Source organism: Lagopus muta, chromosome 1 (genome assembly GCF_023343835.1).
Source record: "Lagopus muta isolate bLagMut1 chromosome 1, bLagMut1 primary, whole genome shotgun sequence".
NCBI classification, from domain to species: Eukaryota; Metazoa; Chordata; class Aves; order Galliformes; family Phasianidae; genus Lagopus; species Lagopus muta.
In genome coordinates this window covers 190767312-190787306 of record NC_064433.1, presented here as the reverse complement: position 1 = coordinate 190787306, position 19995 = coordinate 190767312, and the positions used below count along the sequence as shown (strand labels likewise).

General features: G+C 45.0%; 1 protein-coding gene across 1 annotated transcript in view; it reads right to left on the bottom strand.

Moving 5' to 3' along the window:
• Positions 1 to 14029, bottom strand: part of NARS2 (asparaginyl-tRNA synthetase 2, mitochondrial) — a 51405-nt gene extending 37376 nt beyond the window's left edge. Inside the window, exons 1-5 of the mRNA XM_048933796.1 lie at positions 13864 to 14029; positions 10342 to 10451; positions 9279 to 9399; positions 8434 to 8574; positions 5309 to 5389 (exon numbers count right to left, since the gene is read on the bottom strand). Of these exons, the coding sequence (XP_048789753.1) occupies positions 5309 to 5389; positions 8434 to 8574; positions 9279 to 9399; positions 10342 to 10451; positions 13864 to 14004 (594 nt within the window). The 5' untranslated portion in view covers positions 14005 to 14029. The remainder of the gene's footprint in view (positions 1 to 5308; positions 5390 to 8433; positions 8575 to 9278; positions 9400 to 10341; positions 10452 to 13863) is intronic.
• Positions 14030 to 19995: the final 5966 nt, after the last annotated feature.

Sequence of the window (19995 nt, the reverse complement as noted above, 5' to 3'; positions counted from 1 at the left end):
CAATACTTCCCCCAAAGCCACAAACAGGATACAGCTGCCTCCAGGAGCTGGGCCCTGGTTTATTTTTGATGACTTTGTGTCATTTTTCATTCTTCATATCAGATGTAATTACAGTGAGGCAAAGGGAAAACAGACACAACAGCAAGTGACTGAAGGAAAACTGAGACACTACAGCTAAACTAGACCTACACAAACCAGCTTGGTACATCCTTCATGTCCTGAGATGTAAGTGTGCACTGCAAGAAGCTGCTAGGCTATTTCCAACAAAAGGTGGAGAGTGAATATGGCAACTTAAATACAATTTTAGTCCCCCTTCCCAAGTGTTCACTTTCCCCCACTTTGAAGCACAATCTTGACGAATGGGTGCTGTGAACTTGGAAAAAAAAATACATGAATCACCAAATCAATCCACTTGCTATCTGGAGATGACTCCCTTCTCCTTTGGAAAAGGGCAGAAGGGACACCTTCAGCAAGGAGGTGTCCTGTAATTAACTACTTCCCATTTCACACATGCAAATATTGACAAACCCACCAGAAGTGGTTCCTCCACTCTATACATACAAACAGGCTAAGGCCAACGTTCTGAAGCATTTATGGCCCAGATTTATGCTCAGCCTGCTTCCATATAATAAATAACCCCATTCACAGTGTCATCTCTTTGCAGATACAGAGCAAGGTTGTTTTTTCATGTTCATGATGAGGAAAATGAAGCTACAACCTTGTGCTTTTATTTCAATTAGATGGCTTTATTTCCCATTTCCACTAAAAAAAAAAATAAAACAATACAAAACCAAACCTACCTGTTACAAGTCAGGGAGGGGAAATAATGTGTTTGCTTTAAAGTTCTCTCCATTTCCTAATCAAAAACTCCTCTACTTACAGTGAAGAGAGAGGGAGGGGGGATTTGTATGAAACATCTTGGTGTTTCAGAGTAAATGCACTATAAACATGCTAGGATTTGACATCAACATCAAAGGCTTTTTATTTTCATTCTAAGTACGAGAACAACTGGATTTAGTACCTGTTTTGTTCTCCTTCTCAAATGCCTAACAGTTTAATTTAAAATTATTCACTTTGATGTCAGTCTTGTATTAACTTCTACTTGAGGCAATTTGCTTTAGGAGAGTACAAACCATTTGATTCTTCTACTCTACATAAGCATGAGGGGATAGGAGATGACTTTAAAGCTCATAGAAATCACTGCTCTAGCTCTAGAGCAGGCCCACAACAGCACACTGCTGAAGCTTCACAGTAACACAACTTCAATCCAGCCTACCCTCTGTGATGCCCTATTACAAACATGTGTGGGTTTTCCTCTTTAGATAAACTGCAGAATTTTTAACTTCAAGGAAGTCCTTCCTTCAGTTCCAGCCCTAATTCTGCTATGGCCCAGTGGGAGTCCAGCATCAGCTATTTCTACTGCAAGAAACATCTCACACAAACTGCACTGGAATTACAGACAGTGAAGAGCCAGGTAAAGAAAAACATAAACCAGGAGAGCCAGGGAAGATGACAGCAAGCTCTCCCTCAGCTCAGTTCCAGCTTATGCTGAGCCCTGCTGAGCAGCTCTCTTGAAGTCCCAGGCTCCCAGGTACTGGCTGCCTCCCAGACTGTGACACATCTCTGAAGGGGAAACACCTGACGGATGCTAATCCTGTTGCATTTAACTGTGCTTCTCTTCCCAGCAGATCCCAGCCTTTCTTGGTGCTGACAGGGTTATTTTTCAGAAGTACTGAAAGTACGGTAGGAGTAAATTTCAGTAGCAGACACACATTTCTGGTTCCACAGGACACGCAGCCATGAACTTCACTCTTCAGGGATCCAGAGTTACTTCTTCTCTATGAGCAAGTGGTAAGAAAACCAAACACTGTACTCTCTCTGGATACATTTTGGAGAAGAACAATACTTGGATGGTTCTCAAGTTTTGGAGTAAAATAAATATTCCTTCATTTAATGAATTAGTCTGATCAGTCAAGCACTGATGTCAACTGCAATGAGGTATGTGTGTGGGAAGAGATAAATCTGATACAGAGAACATATTACCTCCACTGAAGCCACTATGTAGACTGCACCTCTTCTCAGTAGAACATTGCTCCAGAAAAGAATAAGTCTGCAGGCAACACCAGACACAGGTGAGATACACTTCAAAGAGCTGTGGATGCCAATTGAACTGTCATGCTAAGTGACTGCAAAGCTCTTTTAACAGGCTGAGTGGCAAGGAATATGGCTGCCCAGGGTTTTACCGGAGCATTCCATGTCAGGAAAGCTCTTGCAGAGGGGAAAGGAGACTGCAACTTCCCCACAGCAGCTGAGGACAGTCAAACAAGGCAACTTTCCAGAGAGCAAAGTCAAAAAGACAGAAAGAGACCCAGAATGTACAGAGTCTTCAACATTGCAGACAGAGTGGGAGGCTGCTGAAAATAGCAGGGAACAGACACGCAGCTGGGTCACAAAGACAAAAGGCAGGCAGATTTCCTAGGGAGCAGCCCCAGAAGTAGACTGGGTCAAGTTTATTGCGATATACAAAGCTTTTAAAGGATTTTAGACTTCAGTAGAAAAGAAAAAAAAAAAAAGACAAGGAAAGGATCTCCCCTAAGGTTCTGAAAGAAATTATTCTGTGATTAAATTAAAAATAAGAAGGGCTGTCTCACCTTGTTAATCCTAACTCTCCCCAATTGGAGGATTACCTTGTCCTACTTTGCATTTCACTAAAACACAGCTCTCAATATTCAAAGCTCTTCTGGACTTCTCAGTAAGTTTCCTTCAAGGAAGATGGCACAGCCAAGAGGCTTCCTGCCTTCAGGGTTCCAAAGAAAGATGACACTACCAAAGGTGCAGAAATCTGCAGGTTGCTGTTGCTGATGTTCTCTGTGCAGGTTAAGATTTGCCTAGCTGTTTTCAAACTTCCAGCAGTTTCTCCTCAATTTGTTTTCTTTGAGCTGCAGAAAAAAACCCTCAAATACAAAGGATTTCTCTGAAGTTCTTACCATTTTCTGACTTATTTTTTAAGATTTCCTCTGTTTACCACTCTCTTTTCAATTTTACAGTATTTCATTTTAAAAATATTTTCTTGAATTGACTTGCCCAGTAGAGGAGAAAGGGATTCCCCCTCACTTTAAATCCTAGTATGAGAACATCCCAACCAAAACTACGTAGACTAATCAGTTCACTCAAAACCAAACAAAGATGATGAGGAAGCCAAATATATAAACAAACATGAATCTTGCAGGATTAAGAGGTCTAGGAATCAAAGATCATATGCCTTCAAAAAGCTTTTCCTTTCTAACTCACAATAATGCTTTCCCATCTCTCCAAGTCTCATGTGAAAATAGACTCTTCCTTTCTTCACTTTCCACCATCTCTAAAGAACACAGCAGTCTGAACAGTGGTCAGACATTAGTTAGAGGATTAAAACTACTGTGGTCTTAAAGGCTACTCAAAGCTTTCAGCTTATTTCAACCAAAGCAGCATAACTAAACTGGTGATACTACCCATCTGCTCAATGGAATTAATTAAAAAGAAGTGCAAAAAAGCCAGCCTTGTCTGCTTGCAGACTGTCAGCACAGGTACATTTTACTACTACTAATTCAGGAACAATAGGACATCAATTTATGTTCTGTTCACAACTGGAGGACTGGTCTTATAATCTTATGTCCATGATTTACTTGTCCATCTCCCAAGGAAGGATTCATGCCCCCAAGATTTCCACTGCCAAGGAACAGTCTTGCTGTTCCTGCAGAGTGCAGCAGTCACAGCAGTACAGCCAGTTGTCTTGGATCTCTGCTAGCCAAGACCAACTTTGAGCAGAGCTCTGCAGAAAGGAAACCAAGCCCTAACTAAATTAGGCTAAATGATAAAACAGTGCTCAAAGAAGAAATAAATCAGGGAAAACTTCTCTGAAGGCTCTTCTTTGTGGGGCAGACCACTCAATGGTATATTACTCAGTACTTACTCCATTCCTTTCAAGCCCAGTTTCCCCAGGACTGGTACTATTTCACACCTGAGCAATCATGCTAGAGAGAGATTAGCAGTTTTTATCTTGAACTGTTAAGATCCAGTTGATACAAGTTTCAGATTCATATTTTACCACCTCAACCTACATTTGCATGAGTGCTTCTGCTACTACCAGCCACCTACGCTCCAGTCCTGCTTTCAAGTGGATACAATTTGTACCAAAGACGTAATATACTGTACAGCTGCACACTGTATAATGTTCTCATCATTAAGTGTCACTTGTTTTCACATCTTAATTTGCATGCAACAGCCTGGAGGAAACCTCTGGTAGCGTTAAGGGATCTCAATTAAACAGTAACAACTTAGTTTAGCTAATCAACTCTATTGTCACAGCAAACAAAAAGCTGAGGCACACATATGGAAGGGAATCTCTAGTAGCACAGGTTAGACAGTGACATCCTGGAGAATGAGTACATGGAGGCTGTTTGCCATGAGGCTATGCAGAGTGGAAGACGTGATCCTGCAGCAAGCAACTGCTACCTCAACAGTTTTACTTTTGCTTACAGATGATTCACCAGCAAGGCTGGAGTCAATGAGCATAAGTGGCAATGGATGTAATTGTTTGAGATAGAAAAGTACATTTCAAATATAGAAGTATAAAAAGCAGATGGAACCTCCTGTGATTCATGAACGCGGGGGGGTTAGGAATCATGAGGAATCTGTAGTGTTTATAGCTGTATACAAGTTTCACAGGCACTTTTGACCCAAGATGTCAAGTACTTAAGAAAATGACAGATTGTGGCAGAAGCCTGGTGGACAAACAGAGAGACTTAGCAATATCAGGAGACAAGGCAATTTCAGTAGGAAGAATTCCAATACGCAATAAGAGTAATTTGTAGGGAGGAATATATGTGTGAAAACCAGTTTGGGATATTGCTGACATTCTTTTAAGGAGTAATCTCACGGTTGCAAAGAAGAATCAAGGTGAATTACATTCCTAATTTCAGAGCTTACAAATATTTTTGTATATTGGGCTGTCCTGAACGTTCCATTACATCTCTATCATGTCTTCCTGCTCACTAATCTATCTCAGGGCACCAAGGATAAAGTAACTCCTCAGTACAAAAAGTACTGATTAACGCACTAAACTGGACTTTAAAAGCAATCCAACTGTTTAATTCTGACCCAGTTATTCGCTGAAGGACTGCTATATTAAAAAAAAATAATAATAATCACAGGAGAATATAAAGTAAAGGTGTTATTCAAACACTCCACCTAACCTTCAATGATCCCAAAATTGCTCTGCAAGTAAAATAAATAAATAGATCAAGAAACTCTACCCATTCCAACTTACCCCAATTTGAAAGAGTTCCCCAGCACCTTCACAGTCGTTTGATGTAATTATGGGAGTATGAATATGCACATAGCCATTATCCTGGAACAGACAGAACATGCAAAGTTAACTAGCTGAAGATATTAAGTATCAACTTCAAAGATGATCTCAACCAGAACAAATCATGACTCAGCTATCAGACCCCAACCAGGACAGTATGTGCAGCCTTTTAGGCAACTTCTGCCTCTCATGGACAAAAACAAGAGGACTACAAATCCAAGCATGCTACTTGTGCTTTACACCCATATTTCCTAAAGATTTATGCAACTACTACATGATTTGCAACTGCTCATCTCCACAACACTCCCTCTAAATTGGAAAGACATGGATCTGATGGATGGACCACTTACTGGATAAGGAAAGGGTGGATGGTCACAAAGAGCTGTGGTCAATGGCTCGATTCCCAGATAGAGATCAGTGATAAGTGGCATTCCCAGGGGTCATTACTGGGACCCAGAGCTGTTTAACATCTTTGTCACTGGGACTGATTGCACCCTCAGAAAGTTTGCACCTCAGACACCAAGCTGAGCGTTGCAGTCAACACGTTGGAGGAAGAGATGCTATCCAAAGAGACCCAGACAGGCTTAGAAGGTGGGTCTGCCTGAACCCTGAAATTGAAAAAGGCCAAATGCAAGGTCCTGCACTTTGGTTGAGGCAAGTCCAAGCACAAATACAACCTGGGCAGAGAATGTATTGAGAGCAATCCTGTGAAGAAGGCCTTAGGGGTGCTGGCTGACGAGAAGTTCAAAATGAGCTGTCAAAGTGTGATCGTGGCTCAGAAAGCCAACTGTGTCCTTGTCTGCATCAAGATCAGGGTGGCAGCAAGTCAAGCAAGGTGATTGTCTCCCTCTACCTTACTCCTGTGAGGCCACACCTGCAGTACTGCATACAGCTCTAGGGCCTCCAATACAAGAAGGACTTGTTTTCTCTTGCATCATTGTAATGCCCAGTAAAAGGGAACCCTTCTAAAAATGAGGGTGTGCCAGCATTACCACGATACAGGCAATGATGAAGCATAACCCATTATCTTACTTACACAAAACACTAAAAACCACCAAACAAATAAAGAGTGCTCATAAAAGCTAAGAATCACAGATTTTGCCAGGGTAATACAATTCAGTTCACACCACAAGTTCTGACTCTTATCATCAACTAGTTAAATGACTAGGAAAACAGGAATAGGACTTAATGTTCAAACTGAGAATCAAACTAAAATGAATTAGGACCGAAGAACTCATATGGACATGAGGTGTATTTTGTAGAAGTAATGTAACACAACCAAGAGAGAGCAAAGTCCCCACAGTCAGCTCCAAGCTACCTTGGTTACAGGTGCAAAGACCTTAGCTTGCCCAGGTGCTCCTCACAGAGATCCACTTACTGGTTTTCACACATCTTTCTGTGCAGAACTATTTGCTTTGCCTGGGAAGGAACTTTTAGCCTATCAATACAAAGTGCAGCTCCCTCCTGTATCCCCATGCATATTCCGGAGACCTGCTGGTCATGGGTCCTCTCACTGCCCCTTAAGACTTCAGAATACCCCCTCCTTTTTTCTTCTTTTTCTTTTTTACAGCAACTGTTTATACCACATGAGAGATGATACATGTTTCAAACTCCTTTCCAAAGCACCTAAGGGATCTTCTGCGTGACCTGCAAAGGTCAGAAAACCTCCCTACAGCCCTGCAGAGCAAAAAGGCTGTGGCTGTACTTCCCAGCAATCATACAACCTGACAACATCGAGTTTGAAACTGCAGCATTTTTGGGACGACGTAGGTGGCAATTTAAAGGGAATGTTTTCCTTCCATCAGAACTGAAAAAAGCTACTGCCATCCTTGGTGCTAGGAGTCGTGACACCAGCATTTGCAAATAGCAGTACTCCTCATCTTCTCCTCATCTCTTAACTTTACTGTAGCTGCTGATGATAAAATACTTCACATTTTGCAATAATTCTGAGCAGTTTAAACAGAAATACATCAGCCTGAGCTGGGATTAAGTTGGAGAAGTAAAGCCTTTATCAGAATATGATGCTTTTTGGTATCAGCTGGCTTCCTTGCAGGTTTGAAATGACAAAGTTTTGTAGGTATTGCCACCTAGTGGCTCGATACCATCAGAGACCAACTCCCAGCAAAGTCACGTTCTGTGTTATGAGTAGGCACAATGCTGAAACTAACAGCAGCTTTAACTGACACGATTTAACTATTAAGCTCTTAAAACACAATCTTTAAAATACCACACAATTTCATACAGACAAGTCTCTGAGTGAGCAAGCACGCTTTCTTTGTCACTACAAGCAGAAAGTAGGCGCACACTGTGGACCAGAAATTCAACCTCAACAATTCCAATCTGTTCTTTCAGACTTTCTATAATAATAGGAGTGCTGTGCATATGATTCTACACCAGCTAAAGCCAGTTTATTTCAACTGAAACATAAAGAATAGCTGTAAAAGGAAGACCTCCAGTTTGCTAGAGGACTTGCTTTCTGACTTTACGTACTCACATGGTCTCTGTACAGCATCTGGAATTAGAGTTAATTCACTGCCTACACCCTGCCCACAGTTTGAGGATGGGGACATTTTCATTAAATATAGGTATTTACGCTCCATCAGTTTGAAAAGCATTAAAACAGAAGCTTCTTAATCTCAGCTAACAGTATCCACACAGACTTGCATAGAGAGATAAAAAGAATTGACAGCAATAACATGAAGATTTGAGTCTGTTTGTCTGTTGCTTTCCAGTATCATAGATATTTCCACGTAGGAGGAGGCTACTGCCCAAGGTCACTGCTGAGAGTGAGTTAAATAATTCCTTATTATGCTGTGTTTTACAGACCACACACAGTTGCAGGCAATTATACTGCAACTAAGCAAAAGGGATAAAAATAACAGGAAAACAGGTGGAAAGACACTGAAAAGACCACCAATGTGCAAACCTCACCATCAGCAATACCCTGGTCAAGGTCTCAGTCTGGCCAGACCTGAAAAAACACCTCCATGCAGCAAACACATGATGGCCCTTTCCTCTTGACATGTTCCTGTGAGGCCTAGCCCAGGTAGTGGTCTACATATAAAGCTCAGGACAGTGAGGACTACCTGGAAGAATGAGTGGATTGCTGCCGTGGCTTCACTGCGGATTCTCAGGAGGGCTCCAAGTGCATTGCTTCTGCATCGCAAGTGTGGGAACTGTCGGACATACTCCAGTGGGTGCCTCTCCTTTATTTTGAAGGGGAATGACTACAAGCAACAAGCCAAAAAACACAAGACGATGAGAATATGGAGTCAGTACATCTTTATTGCCATGCATAGAATAGCAATCTCCGCATTCTAAAACTCAATCACCATTACAGAGCAAAGAGAGGGGAAAAGCATTTTTTCCTCATCTTCTCTAATACTTTGTGGATGTACATCTTATTTTTTTAATTTTTCTACGCCATGAACAGAAGAAAAGTAGCAGCACTCTGAAATGCTTCATCTTTTGGAAGTTGAGCCCCTTGAAAGTCAACTGTTCAACTCACTGCTGCAATAGTGAGCTGTTCCCAAACATGCTTGCAGCAGATTCTTCTGCCTTCACAATCTGGAGCAGTTAGCCAGATTCATTGCTTCCCTGATTCTTGGCTAGAGTTACCAGGTAAACCACGTAGCCCAGAAAACTGCTTCAGGGTGGGACAAATGCACTCATTCAGCTGCCAACATTTGCACCTGTTTCCACACAGGAACAGCACTGCCCCAGAGGAGAGCATTCAAGGCATTCCTATCAATTTTTTTCCTCAAATGATGCACCCTACATACACTGCAGCCAAATCAAAGTCTGCAGGCATACTGAGTTGGAAAACAAACAAACAGCACAGTTGGAAGCACACTCTACTGGACAGTTGGGCATTTTGGCTTTCATTCCCAAAGTGCTCCTACCAGTTGGACTCCCTGCTGCAGTGACATACCAAAGTATCACAAGGTCCCACCACATGAATGGCTTCAGCTTGCAGCTCCACATCTTGCATCTTGTGAGGGCTTTTCACCAGTTTCCCTTGCACTTCCACTGCACTTCCAAAAGTCAGGTCTCTATGAAAACAGAAGCAACAATTCACCAGCTGTTAATACAAAGGCAACTACAATTTAACAGCAAGTTAGATTTGGTTTAGGTTAGATATCAGGAGGAAGTTTTTCACACAGAGGGTGGTGACACACTGAAACAGGTTGCTCAAGGAGGCTGTGGATGCCCCAAACCTGGAGGCATTCAAGGCCAGGCTGGATGTGCCTCTGGGCAGCCTAGTCTGATAGTTGGTGACCCTGCACATAGCAGGGGATTGAAACTAAATGATCTTTGAGGTTCTTTTCAACCCAGGCTATTCTATGATTCTATGAAATGAGAATAAATTCACACTAGAACAATTTAGGACACTGGAGTGTTGGACAAGAGAGAGGAACATGGGTTTTTATAAGAACACATTGATGTGGACAAATGAAGCTTGTAACAAAAATAAAACACATCAAGTAATGCACAGAAGGTTCCTGGACTGTCATGAAACCCCCAAAGTACAACTGACAGTAACAAAATGAAGCTGAAAATCAAGTGCATTATTCTATTATCGTCTGACAACAGAACAGGCATGCCCATCTAGGAAGTATGCCTACCCAGCCATCTCTCAATCAGCACAGTAAGAACAACAGTGGTCATCAAAAACCTGGAGAACAGTCATCCTCAAAAACAGAGTGCAATTTCCAAGCAGGTCCAACAGTAGTCCAGAACACCCTCACTACTACAGCTACCAAGAAAGTGAGATCCAAATTAACCTGACAGGACAAGCAGCTGAACCCCAAAGCCACTGCTCTATCTGAAAAAACACAACCAGGGACCTCAAACTGCAGCTGTTTCTTTCCTATGATCAGGTGCCAGCTGCTGGAGGCTCCTCCAGCACTGTGGCCCAAGAAAGGAGGTCTCAGGAGACCCCTGTGAGCATTGATCAACACACATATTTCCCCAGGTATCACAAACTGACTCACCTACACTCCAGACTGGGATCAGCAACCACCTGGAGGCTTTCCAGAGAGCTCCCATCATTTACATGCAGGAACAAAACCTCCTTCTGGGATCGGACGGAGCGGACCCAGCCCTAAAGGTAAAAGAAAAAGAAATTCGTTATTTCTTGTCATCAGTTCCATATAATCATGTTTCTTTTTGTTGTTTTCTTCCCCTCCCCCGAAGAGCTGGACACGCCACAGCAGGCCTATTTCAGCTTTTCATTGAAATCAAAGGAAATATTTCTCTATGAGGAAGTTGGAAAAAAAACAACAACAACCCAACAATATCATTTTTTTCTATTCACTTCAAAGCAAATAGCAACAAAACCTTAGGCAGAGACATCAGCTCTCCCCAGGAGTAAAGCAAGCATAACTAAGATCTACCTGCATCTCTGTGCAGCTTAGAATAACGAAACTGGCAGAGTGCTTTGAAGATGAAAAGCATTTTAGCAACGTACACATTTCTATTAGTTATTTCCCTCATGAGCATTTTTATTGCAGCTGTGCAGGAATGCACAGTGCTTTAAGTGAAAATACTCCAGGCTATTTTGACAAAGTTAGTACCAATCTTTGTTGCAGCAGCGCCTGTATTTAGGTTCCAATTGGAAATGGTTCACTAGTTGTTTTTGATTATATGCCCATAGCCACTGGACTACTGAAACAATGACACTACAGCCAATTCACTCTGACACTTCTTCATGTTTCTCTTTATGCCTTAAAAATCAACATTGCCATGCTGCCCCCATTGAAAAAAAAGCAAAAAAAAACATTCTTAGCCATTTTGAACCAAAGAATTAAGTAAGTGGTTCAGTGAGAGATGAATAGAGGTTGTGGGAATGAGGATTGTTCCACCTGGAGAAGGCTCCAAGGGGATCTTTCTGCGGCCTTCCAATATATAAAAGGGGCTCATAAGAAAGAGTGACAGGACAAGGGGCAACCAGATGTAGACTGAAAGAAGAGAGATTTAGATTGGGTATAAGGAAGAAATTCTGACTGCCCCATCCCTGGGAGTGCCCGAGGACAGGCTGGATGGGGCTGTGGGTAGCTTGATCTGGTGGAAGGAATCCTGTCTGTAGCAGAGGCCAGGAACAGATGGGCTGAAGGCCCCTTCCAGCCCAAATCAGTCTGCAATTCTATGATGCATTTTAGGAAATGAAATATGAAATAAAATAATCTAAAATGTACCAAGACACCAAGCAAAACACAACTAAATGCAACGTTCTGCACTTAGGCAGGAGGAATCCCAGGCATGTATACAGACTGGAAGTAGCAATCCTTGAGAACAGCCTTGCAGAGAAGGACCTGGGGGTCCTGATGGATGAAAAAACAGCGTGAGCCAGCAGTGAGCACTTGCAGCTCGGAAAGCAAATGGGATCCTGGGCTCCATCAAAGAGGGGTGGCCAGCAGGACAGGGAGGTGATTGTCCCTCACTACTCTGCCTTTGTGAGGCACCATCTGGAGCACTGTGTCCAGGTCTGGGGCCCCCAGTACAAGAAGGACAGGGAGCTGTTGGAGAGGGTCCAGAGGAGAGCCACAAAGATGATCAGAAGGCTGAAGCACCTCTCATACAAAGACAGGCTGGGGGAACTGGGCTTGAAGAAGGCTGTGGAGTGACCTCATTGCAGTCTTACAGTACCTAAAGGGAGCCTACAAACAGGAGGGGAATCAGCACTTAGAAAGGGTAGATAACAGCAGAACAAGGGGAAATGGTTTTAAGTTGAAGGAAAGAAGATTTAGGCTGGATGCCAGGGAGAAGTTCTTTACTATGAGAGTGCTGAGGTGCTGGAACAGCTGCCCAGAGAGGTTGTGGATGCCCCGTCCCTGGAGGTGTTCAAGGCCAGATTGCATGGGACCCTGGGCAGCCTGGCCTAGGATTAAATGTGGAGGTTGGTGGCCCTGCATGTGGCAGGGAGTTGGAGCTTCACGATCCTTGAGGTTCCTTCTGACCCGGGCCATTCTGTGATTCTATGATATGCAAGGCATCCAAAATGCAACTCCCCTAGCAGCTCCTCACCAGAGCTAAGACAAAGCTGCTCTTACAACAAAACCTGTCCACTGGGAAGTTTCCAGCTCACGTTATGATAATTCTGCAGAACCCTCAAATCTCCTGCACAGGAAACACCTGCCAAAGTGTGCAGGGCAGGTGCATGTAAGAAAAGTGAAAGAAGTTTACGCCATAAAACTAATGGTTACCAAAAATTGAGCCTTTCTTTCAGCCTCACAAATTCAGATACATGTTTACTTGAGCATCCTCTGCAGGTGGTTCCACTTGAAGCAGTGTTAATGCAAAAAAAAAAAAAAAAAAAAAGAAAACTAAGTCCAAAACAAAAGTTTGATTATCTGGCATGGCGTCCTCATATTCTTATAGCTAAAGCAACAGGTGTTTAAAAGGTGTTTTGTACAATAACATTCCTGAGGCTGCTGTGCCTGTCTCGTGTATTCCAGTAAAACCCCCAGAACAGGTACATGATGCATAATGGTAGATGTTTTCCTTAGTTTCCTTCCTTGCAAGGACATAATAAAACCCCAAACAAAGAAACGTTCTTGATGGCTTTTTTCTACCTCAAGCAGCACCAGGATTTGTTAAACAAGATGAGTCTTCCAGCCTCCCATAGGAAAATATCAATGTGCCCTCAGGCTTACAACAAAGCAGCAGAGGCTGTAGCAGAAGTTTTTGGACCAATTCATACCCTATCAGAAGCACCGCTAAGTGCCAGTCTCAATTCAGATCAGACTGCAACTTCCAGTAACTAAAACTACTCACAATAAGGATCATTTTAAGCCAGATCAGTTTTCCGGCCCAGCTTAATGCAAAAGCATGCGTGTCAACACAAGGGAAAGACAACAAAGTATCAAGGAAACAAAAAGGGAGTACTGCCAATATTAGCAGCATCTTATTCTAGAATGCATAATTCATAAAACTACATATGAGAAGCACCTGTATTAAGCTCCTTCCTTCTCTATTAGACTGTACATAATCATAGAATGGTTTGGATTGGAAGGGACCTTGAAGATGATAGAGTTCCAACTCCCCTGCCATAGACAAGGCACCTCTCGTAGGTAGACCTGGTCTCGTGGTAGACCAGGCTGCTTGCAGCCCCATCCAGCCTGGCTATGAATGCCTCTATGGTGGGGCATCCACAACCTCCCTGGGCAACCCGTGCCAGTGTCTCACCACCCTCACAGCAAGGAATGTCTTCCTAGCATCCAGGTGTGTGGGGACACGTGGACGTGCTGCTATTCGTCAGTGTAATCTGCTATAGGAACTGCCGTTCTCTGCACACCTGCGGGGTAATCGCAAAGCTTCGCATCCGATCTAACGAACACCAAGCGATCAGGGACGGCAGAGCCGGACGGCGAAGGGGACCAGACAGTTTTACAAAACGCTAAAACTAAAGCCCTCAGCCCTCAACTCCGAAGCTGAGGACCTGGTGGCTCCGCTCCCTTTCTTTCCGGCCGCAGGTCGCGTTACCGCCTGGGAGTCGCTACGCCGCCGCCACACACCTGCACCTTCACTTTGCCCGCTGCTTCCCGGGCCCCCAACGCCTCCCGGACCCGCAGCCGAGCCGCCGGAACCCGCTGCTCCCGCGGCAGAGAAGAGAAGCAGCGGCGGAGAGCTCTCCACCCGCCCCGGGTCCCCAGCATGGCAGCGGCCGGGCACGCCTGGTGCCCTCCGAGCTTCCCCGCCTCACGTGACCCCCGCAGCCAATGGCCGCTCGGCGGACTCCCCCAGCGCACCAATCGGAAGGGAGAGCGCCAGCTCGCAAGGACTGCGTTTTCCGCCGATCGGGCGCAAGGCCTTCTGGGAAATGTAGTTCGCAGAGGGTGGGGTTGTGGCAGCTTAATGCTTGTGGGAGGCTCTTTCACTGCCACTCTTTAAGGAAGAGAGGGAGTAAATATTGTAGGCTCATAGAACAGCTGGGATTGGAAGGGACTTTAAAGATCTTTCATAGAATCACCAAGGTTGGAAGAGACCTATAGGATCATCCAGTCCAACCATCCACCTATCACCAATAGCTCTCACTAAACCATGTCCCTCAACACAAAATTCAAACGTTCCTTGAACACCTCCAGGGTCGGTGACTCCACCACCTCCCTGGGCAGCCCATTCCAGTGCCTGACCACTCTTTCAGAGAAGTAGTATTTCCTAACGTCCAGCCTGAATCTCCCCTGGCGCAGCTTGAAGCCATTCCCTCTAGTTCTATCACCAGTTACACGAGAGAATCGGCTGACCCCCAGCTCACTACAGCCTCCCTTCAGGAAGTTATAGAGAGCAATGAGGTCTCCCCTGAGCCTCCTCTTCTCCAGACTGAACAATCCCAGCTCCTTCAGCTGCTCCTCATCAGGTCTGTGTTCCAGACCCCTCACCAGCTTTGTTGCCCTCCTTTGAACCTGCTCCAGGGCCTCAATGTCTTTCTTGCAGTGAGGGGCCCAAAACTGGACACAGTACTTGAGGTGCGGCCTCACCAGAGCTGAGTACAGGGGAATGATCTCTGCCCTGTTCCTGCTGGCAACACTGTCCTGATGCAGGCCAGGATGCCATTGGCCTTCTTGGCCACCTGGGCACGCTGCTGGCTCATGTGCAGCCGAGCATCAATCAATACCCTAAGGTTCATTTCCTCTACACAGTCTTCCAGCCACTCTGCCCCAAGCCTGTAGCATTGTCTGGGGTTCTTGTGGCCAAAGTGCAGGACCTGTCATTTGGCCTTGTTGAAACTCATCCCATTGGCTTCAGCCCAGCTATCCAGCCTGTCCAGATCTCTCTGAGTTCCAGCCCTCTACTGTGGGCTCAAGGGCTGAGATGAGGACAGGGAGGTGACTCACCTATGACCACAGCAGGCAGAACAGACTTGAGCATAGGGAAATCAGTGTGATTTATTGCCTACTGCTAACAGACTGGAGCAGCAAGAACTAAAAGCAAACTACAAACACCTTCTTCCTAGCCCCTTCTTCTCCCCTTCAAGCAGCATAGGGAAATGGAGAATGGGAGCTGTGATCAATCCATAACATTTCATATCTGCTGCTCCTCTGTGATCACTCTGTGCCTCTGCTCCACCCTGGTTCCACCTACTCCTCTCCTTGGGCTGCAGCTCTGGCCCACAGTCAACTTTTGCTGGCTCTCCATGGTCTGCGGATTCCTCCAGGCCACATCTACTGCTGCAACATCAGCTCTTCCACTGCTGCATGTGGACATCTGCTATGTGTGCTGCCTATGGGCTGCAGGCAGACAGCCTGCTTCACCATGGGCATCTTCTGGGCTGCAGGGAACTGTGTGCTGCTCCACACTTACTGAGTGTACCTTCAGTAAGTTTGCAGAAGATACCAAGCTGGGAGAGAGTGTTGATCTGTCAGAGGGGAGAAAGGCACCACAGTGTGAGTTTCAATAGGGCCAAGTGTCAGGTCCTGCATTTTGGTCACAACAACTCCAGGCAGTCTTACAGGCTTGGGGATGAATGGCTGGAAAGCTGCCTGACAGAAAGGGATCTTGGTACACTGATGGATGGTTGGCTGAATATGAGTCAGCAGTGTGTCCAGGTGGCCAAGAAGGCCAATGCATCCTGGCTTGTATGAGGAATGCTGTGGTGAGCAGGACTAGGGACGTCATCCTGCCCCTGTACTTGGCACTGGTGAGGCCCCATCTCGAGTATTGTGATCAGTTTTGGGCACCTCAGTACAGAAAGGACATGGACGTGCTGGAGCAGGTCCAAAGAAGGGCAGCAAGGCTTGTGAAGGGCTTGGAGAATATGGCCTATGAGGAGAGACTGAAGGAATTGGGGCTGTTTAGTCTGGGGAAGAGGAGGCTGAGGGGAGACCTTATTGCTCTCTTCAAATACCTGAAAGGTGATTGGAGCAAGAGCGGGGCTGCTCTCACTGGTAACAGGTGAAAGAATGAGGGGAAATGGCCTTAAGCTAAACCACGGGAGGTTTAGGTTGGATATCAGGAAAAACTTTGCAGAAAGTGTGGTTAAGCACTGGAATAGGCTCCCAAGGGAGGTGGTTGAGTCACCATCCCAGGATGTATTTAAAACCATTTGGATGTGGTGCTCAGGGACATGGTTTAGAGGAGGGTTGTTAGTTAGGATAGTACGGTCAGGTTGCAGTTAGACTTAATGAACTTAAAGGTCTTTTCCAACCTGAGCAATTCTATGATTCTATCATTCTATGACTTCTATAAGAATCTATAAGGGCCCTCCAGACCCTTTTCCATCTTTGTAGCCCTTCTTTGCATGCTCTCAAGTAGTTTTATATCCTAATATTGCGGTGCCCAAATCTGCTCCCAGTGGGGCCATAGCATTGCAGAGCAGGACAATGGCAGACAAAGGATCCCATGATATGGTTGCCCTGTCCCTGGAGGTATACAAGGCCAGGATGGATGAGGCCCTGGGCAACCTGATCTGCTGTTTGATCTAGCAAAGAACAACCCTGCTCATGGCAGGGATGTTGAAACCAGATGATTTTTAAGATCCCTTCCAACCCAAGCCACTCTATGATTCTATGAGTCTATGATATGGTGGGGACAAGGGGTCCCCATGGAGAAGACTAAGTGTTCTGCAGCTTTCCAAGATCTTGGCAGCAGTCACCATCTCCACTGTCCCGGGAGCCCCAAGAAGGCTCCCATTTTCTCTGCTGCATGAGGGAAGCTGGGAATGGGGCTGGCTGAGTGAAAACACAACTCCTGATGCTCCTTTGGAGCAGGTTGCAGGCCCTACTTGTGACATGGCACCAGGGACTCTGGTAGGAAAGAATTGAAGGGAGAGGCCACTCTCCTCAGCAGCAGTTCAGTATGGTGATGTGGAGCATGCTGCAGTGGGTTTTGGGAATGGCACCTGTAGCACCTGTCTGCCATCGTCCCACTCTCCCGTCCTGGGTGACTGTCTTGCTTTCCCACACACGGTGCTAACAGAATGAAGAAATGTGAAACATTGCCATTCAGCTTCATGCTCCCAATTTCCTTCCCCTCCCAAGTGGCAGCAGCATCTGCCCTCAGGCCAGGAGATGCTGGGAAGCAGCTTTGTTAGCAGCACTGCTTGCAGGAAGACAAACCGCTGCCTCACTGCATGGTCTTGGGTAAGAAAAAATGGCCAGAGACCTCATTTAAAAGAAATAAGCTGAGCTCACGGGAAAGAGAAGAGGAAAGCTTTGTAGATACTTGGTTTTTACTTTCCCCTGTGGTGCTTTTTATCTATGAATAAGAAGCTTGTCCTCGAAGTCCTCACACAGCTTGCTGGGGCCTTCCTTCACCTCTCTTTTTTCTTCTAGTCAGTGATGTCCCCACCCACGGCTCTCAGTCTAGACCTGAGCTCTGAGCTCCCTTAGAAGGCCATCCCGAGGAATTAGAGGTGTGATCAGGGGCACAGGCATATCTCTGTGGAAGAGAAAGAAAGTCACAATAAGGACAGGAGACCACAGAAAGGGACGCAGAAAGGGTGGGTGGGAGTTAGGCTAGAACCAATGTGGAGAACTTGATAGCTGGTTTCATCTGTCCTCTGTCCTCTTGCAAGGGATCAGGCAGACTGCCTGGATACACATGCGGTAGTACTGGATAGAAACTCACAGCCTTACATATGCTGGTGCTTCTTACTTGGTAGAATTAGTTTTCTTTTATTGCCAGCCACTTCCCCATTCTATATGGGCCAGTACTGAGCTTTGCTAAGTGTTAACACAGTGACATGATGTGGCTTCTTAGGGAATCACAGTGCAGGAAGGAGCTGGTACTGCTGTGGTGAGAGACAGAAATACAGAAACTGGTAGGAAATTAGTTCCCTACTGTTCAGGAAGCTGCTGGCTTATGTGAGAATTAAATGAGTATGTAATAAGTGTTCAGTGTATGTTAGGTCTTCTCTCTACCAGGTCACAGATGGTACTACATTTATTACTTTTCATCTGTAGATTTTGCCTCTAGTATTTGGCTCATTGTGTTCCAGAACATTTTTCTCCAGGATAGCTTGACTCATAGAACTATCTCCAGCCTGGATGAACTATTTATTTCAGAAAAACTTGGGAGTAACACCTATGCCAGCACCAGGGCCAACTATGGGTCTTTGAGAGAAGTAAATAACTTGGCAAATCTGGCCTCAGATTTCTAACACTTGTTATGATCTTGTCCCATCCATCTGAATAACTTTCCTTCTGAAGATGAAATAGTTTCACTGGAGAGAGCAGGACTTTGGTCCATCATCCCTGAAAGAAAATGAGGATGAAGCATTAGTCATTTTGCTGTGAGCTGCTCCAGGCTCCTGGACTGCAAATAACATTTGTGTGCTAATGAATACAGTTCCAAGCAAGCTTTTTAAGAGGACACAGGGACAGACAGGTGTTAGAATATTCCCAAAGCTCTCCAACAAACATCAGTTTGTTCCTCTCAAAGCTGACCATCCTCCTGTCACTGCTGGCTGCTGTCCTTACTGGACAGATATTCTGTAGTGTTGATAACATGAATAACAGTCCCAGTAACAAACAGAGGTTGCAGGTTGTTTCAGTTCATCCTCATGGGCCTATACAGTGCTAGAGCTAGCCCACGTGTCTGTTCCCTTTCTGGTACCTGAACTGGGTGTCCTGGAGCCAGTTTGGGTATCTAAAAAGGATGTAGCAGTGTCTAAATTTGTGCTCTTCTTCCTTCCCGCAGAAAAGAGTTCTAAAAGGTCTCCAGAGGACACTAGTGTTGTTTTTGCACCAGTTTAATAATGTAAGTCTGAGCTGAGAGGCAGAAAGCCAATTGTCAGGATGTCTGCAGGGAGAGAAGCTTAAAGAATGGTGAGTAATGATCATTCTCTTACACTCCCAGCTGGTTGTAGGGTTTGCTGAGAAAGTTTGAAACGATGGTGGTGAAGAACTTCCAAACAAGGAGCATCAGTTTTTGGATGGGAGTGGACAATTAGTGATGTGCTTGTAAGTCATCACCTTGTTGGCATCATCACCTGGCAGGAGAAATGCTCTGAAAAGCCTCCTCTATGCATGTTTCATCCTGGTGCTTTTACTCCATCTCAAAGTTCAGCCTCCTCATCCATGCACTCTACAGCTTTCTGTTCCCCCACTTCATTTTGTCTACTGAGTAGAGGAGGAATAGCTCCATGCAGTTCTGCTTTTGAAGTAAACCTGTCCCTGTTTCCTTTTGATGCTGAGGTTTTAGCTAGCACATTCCCATGATAATTGTCTGGAATTGTGACCTCTTTCAGGCCTCAAGAAGAGCAACTGGGAGAGAGGATTTCTCAGTCAAGGTACCAGAGAGTCCATTAAAGAAATGGAGCATTCCCAAGCAAGAACATCTAGGGAAGCCATCCAGATCTGGCTGGGAAGTGGAACTGATAACAAGGAACAGAGTGGGAGTGATGTGAAGCAAAAAATCAAACCCTGACTCCTTCAAGAAGGCTCTTGTCTTTCTAGTAGCTGATAACTGAACATGTTTTCTTGGCATAGTTAGGAACTGGAGATGCCATTATAGCAAAACTCTGCCCTCAGATCTGGCTTTATGGAAATCTTTTCCATCTTTTTACTTCTGTCAGCCCAGAGCATGTATTTCCCAGCAGTGGCCTCTCTTTCTGATTTCAGTGAGGGTGTTTGTCATCAGGAGTGTCCACTGTTTGCAGATCCCTGATCCTAACCCTAAGAAAGTCTTGCATCCCTTTCACTGTGTCA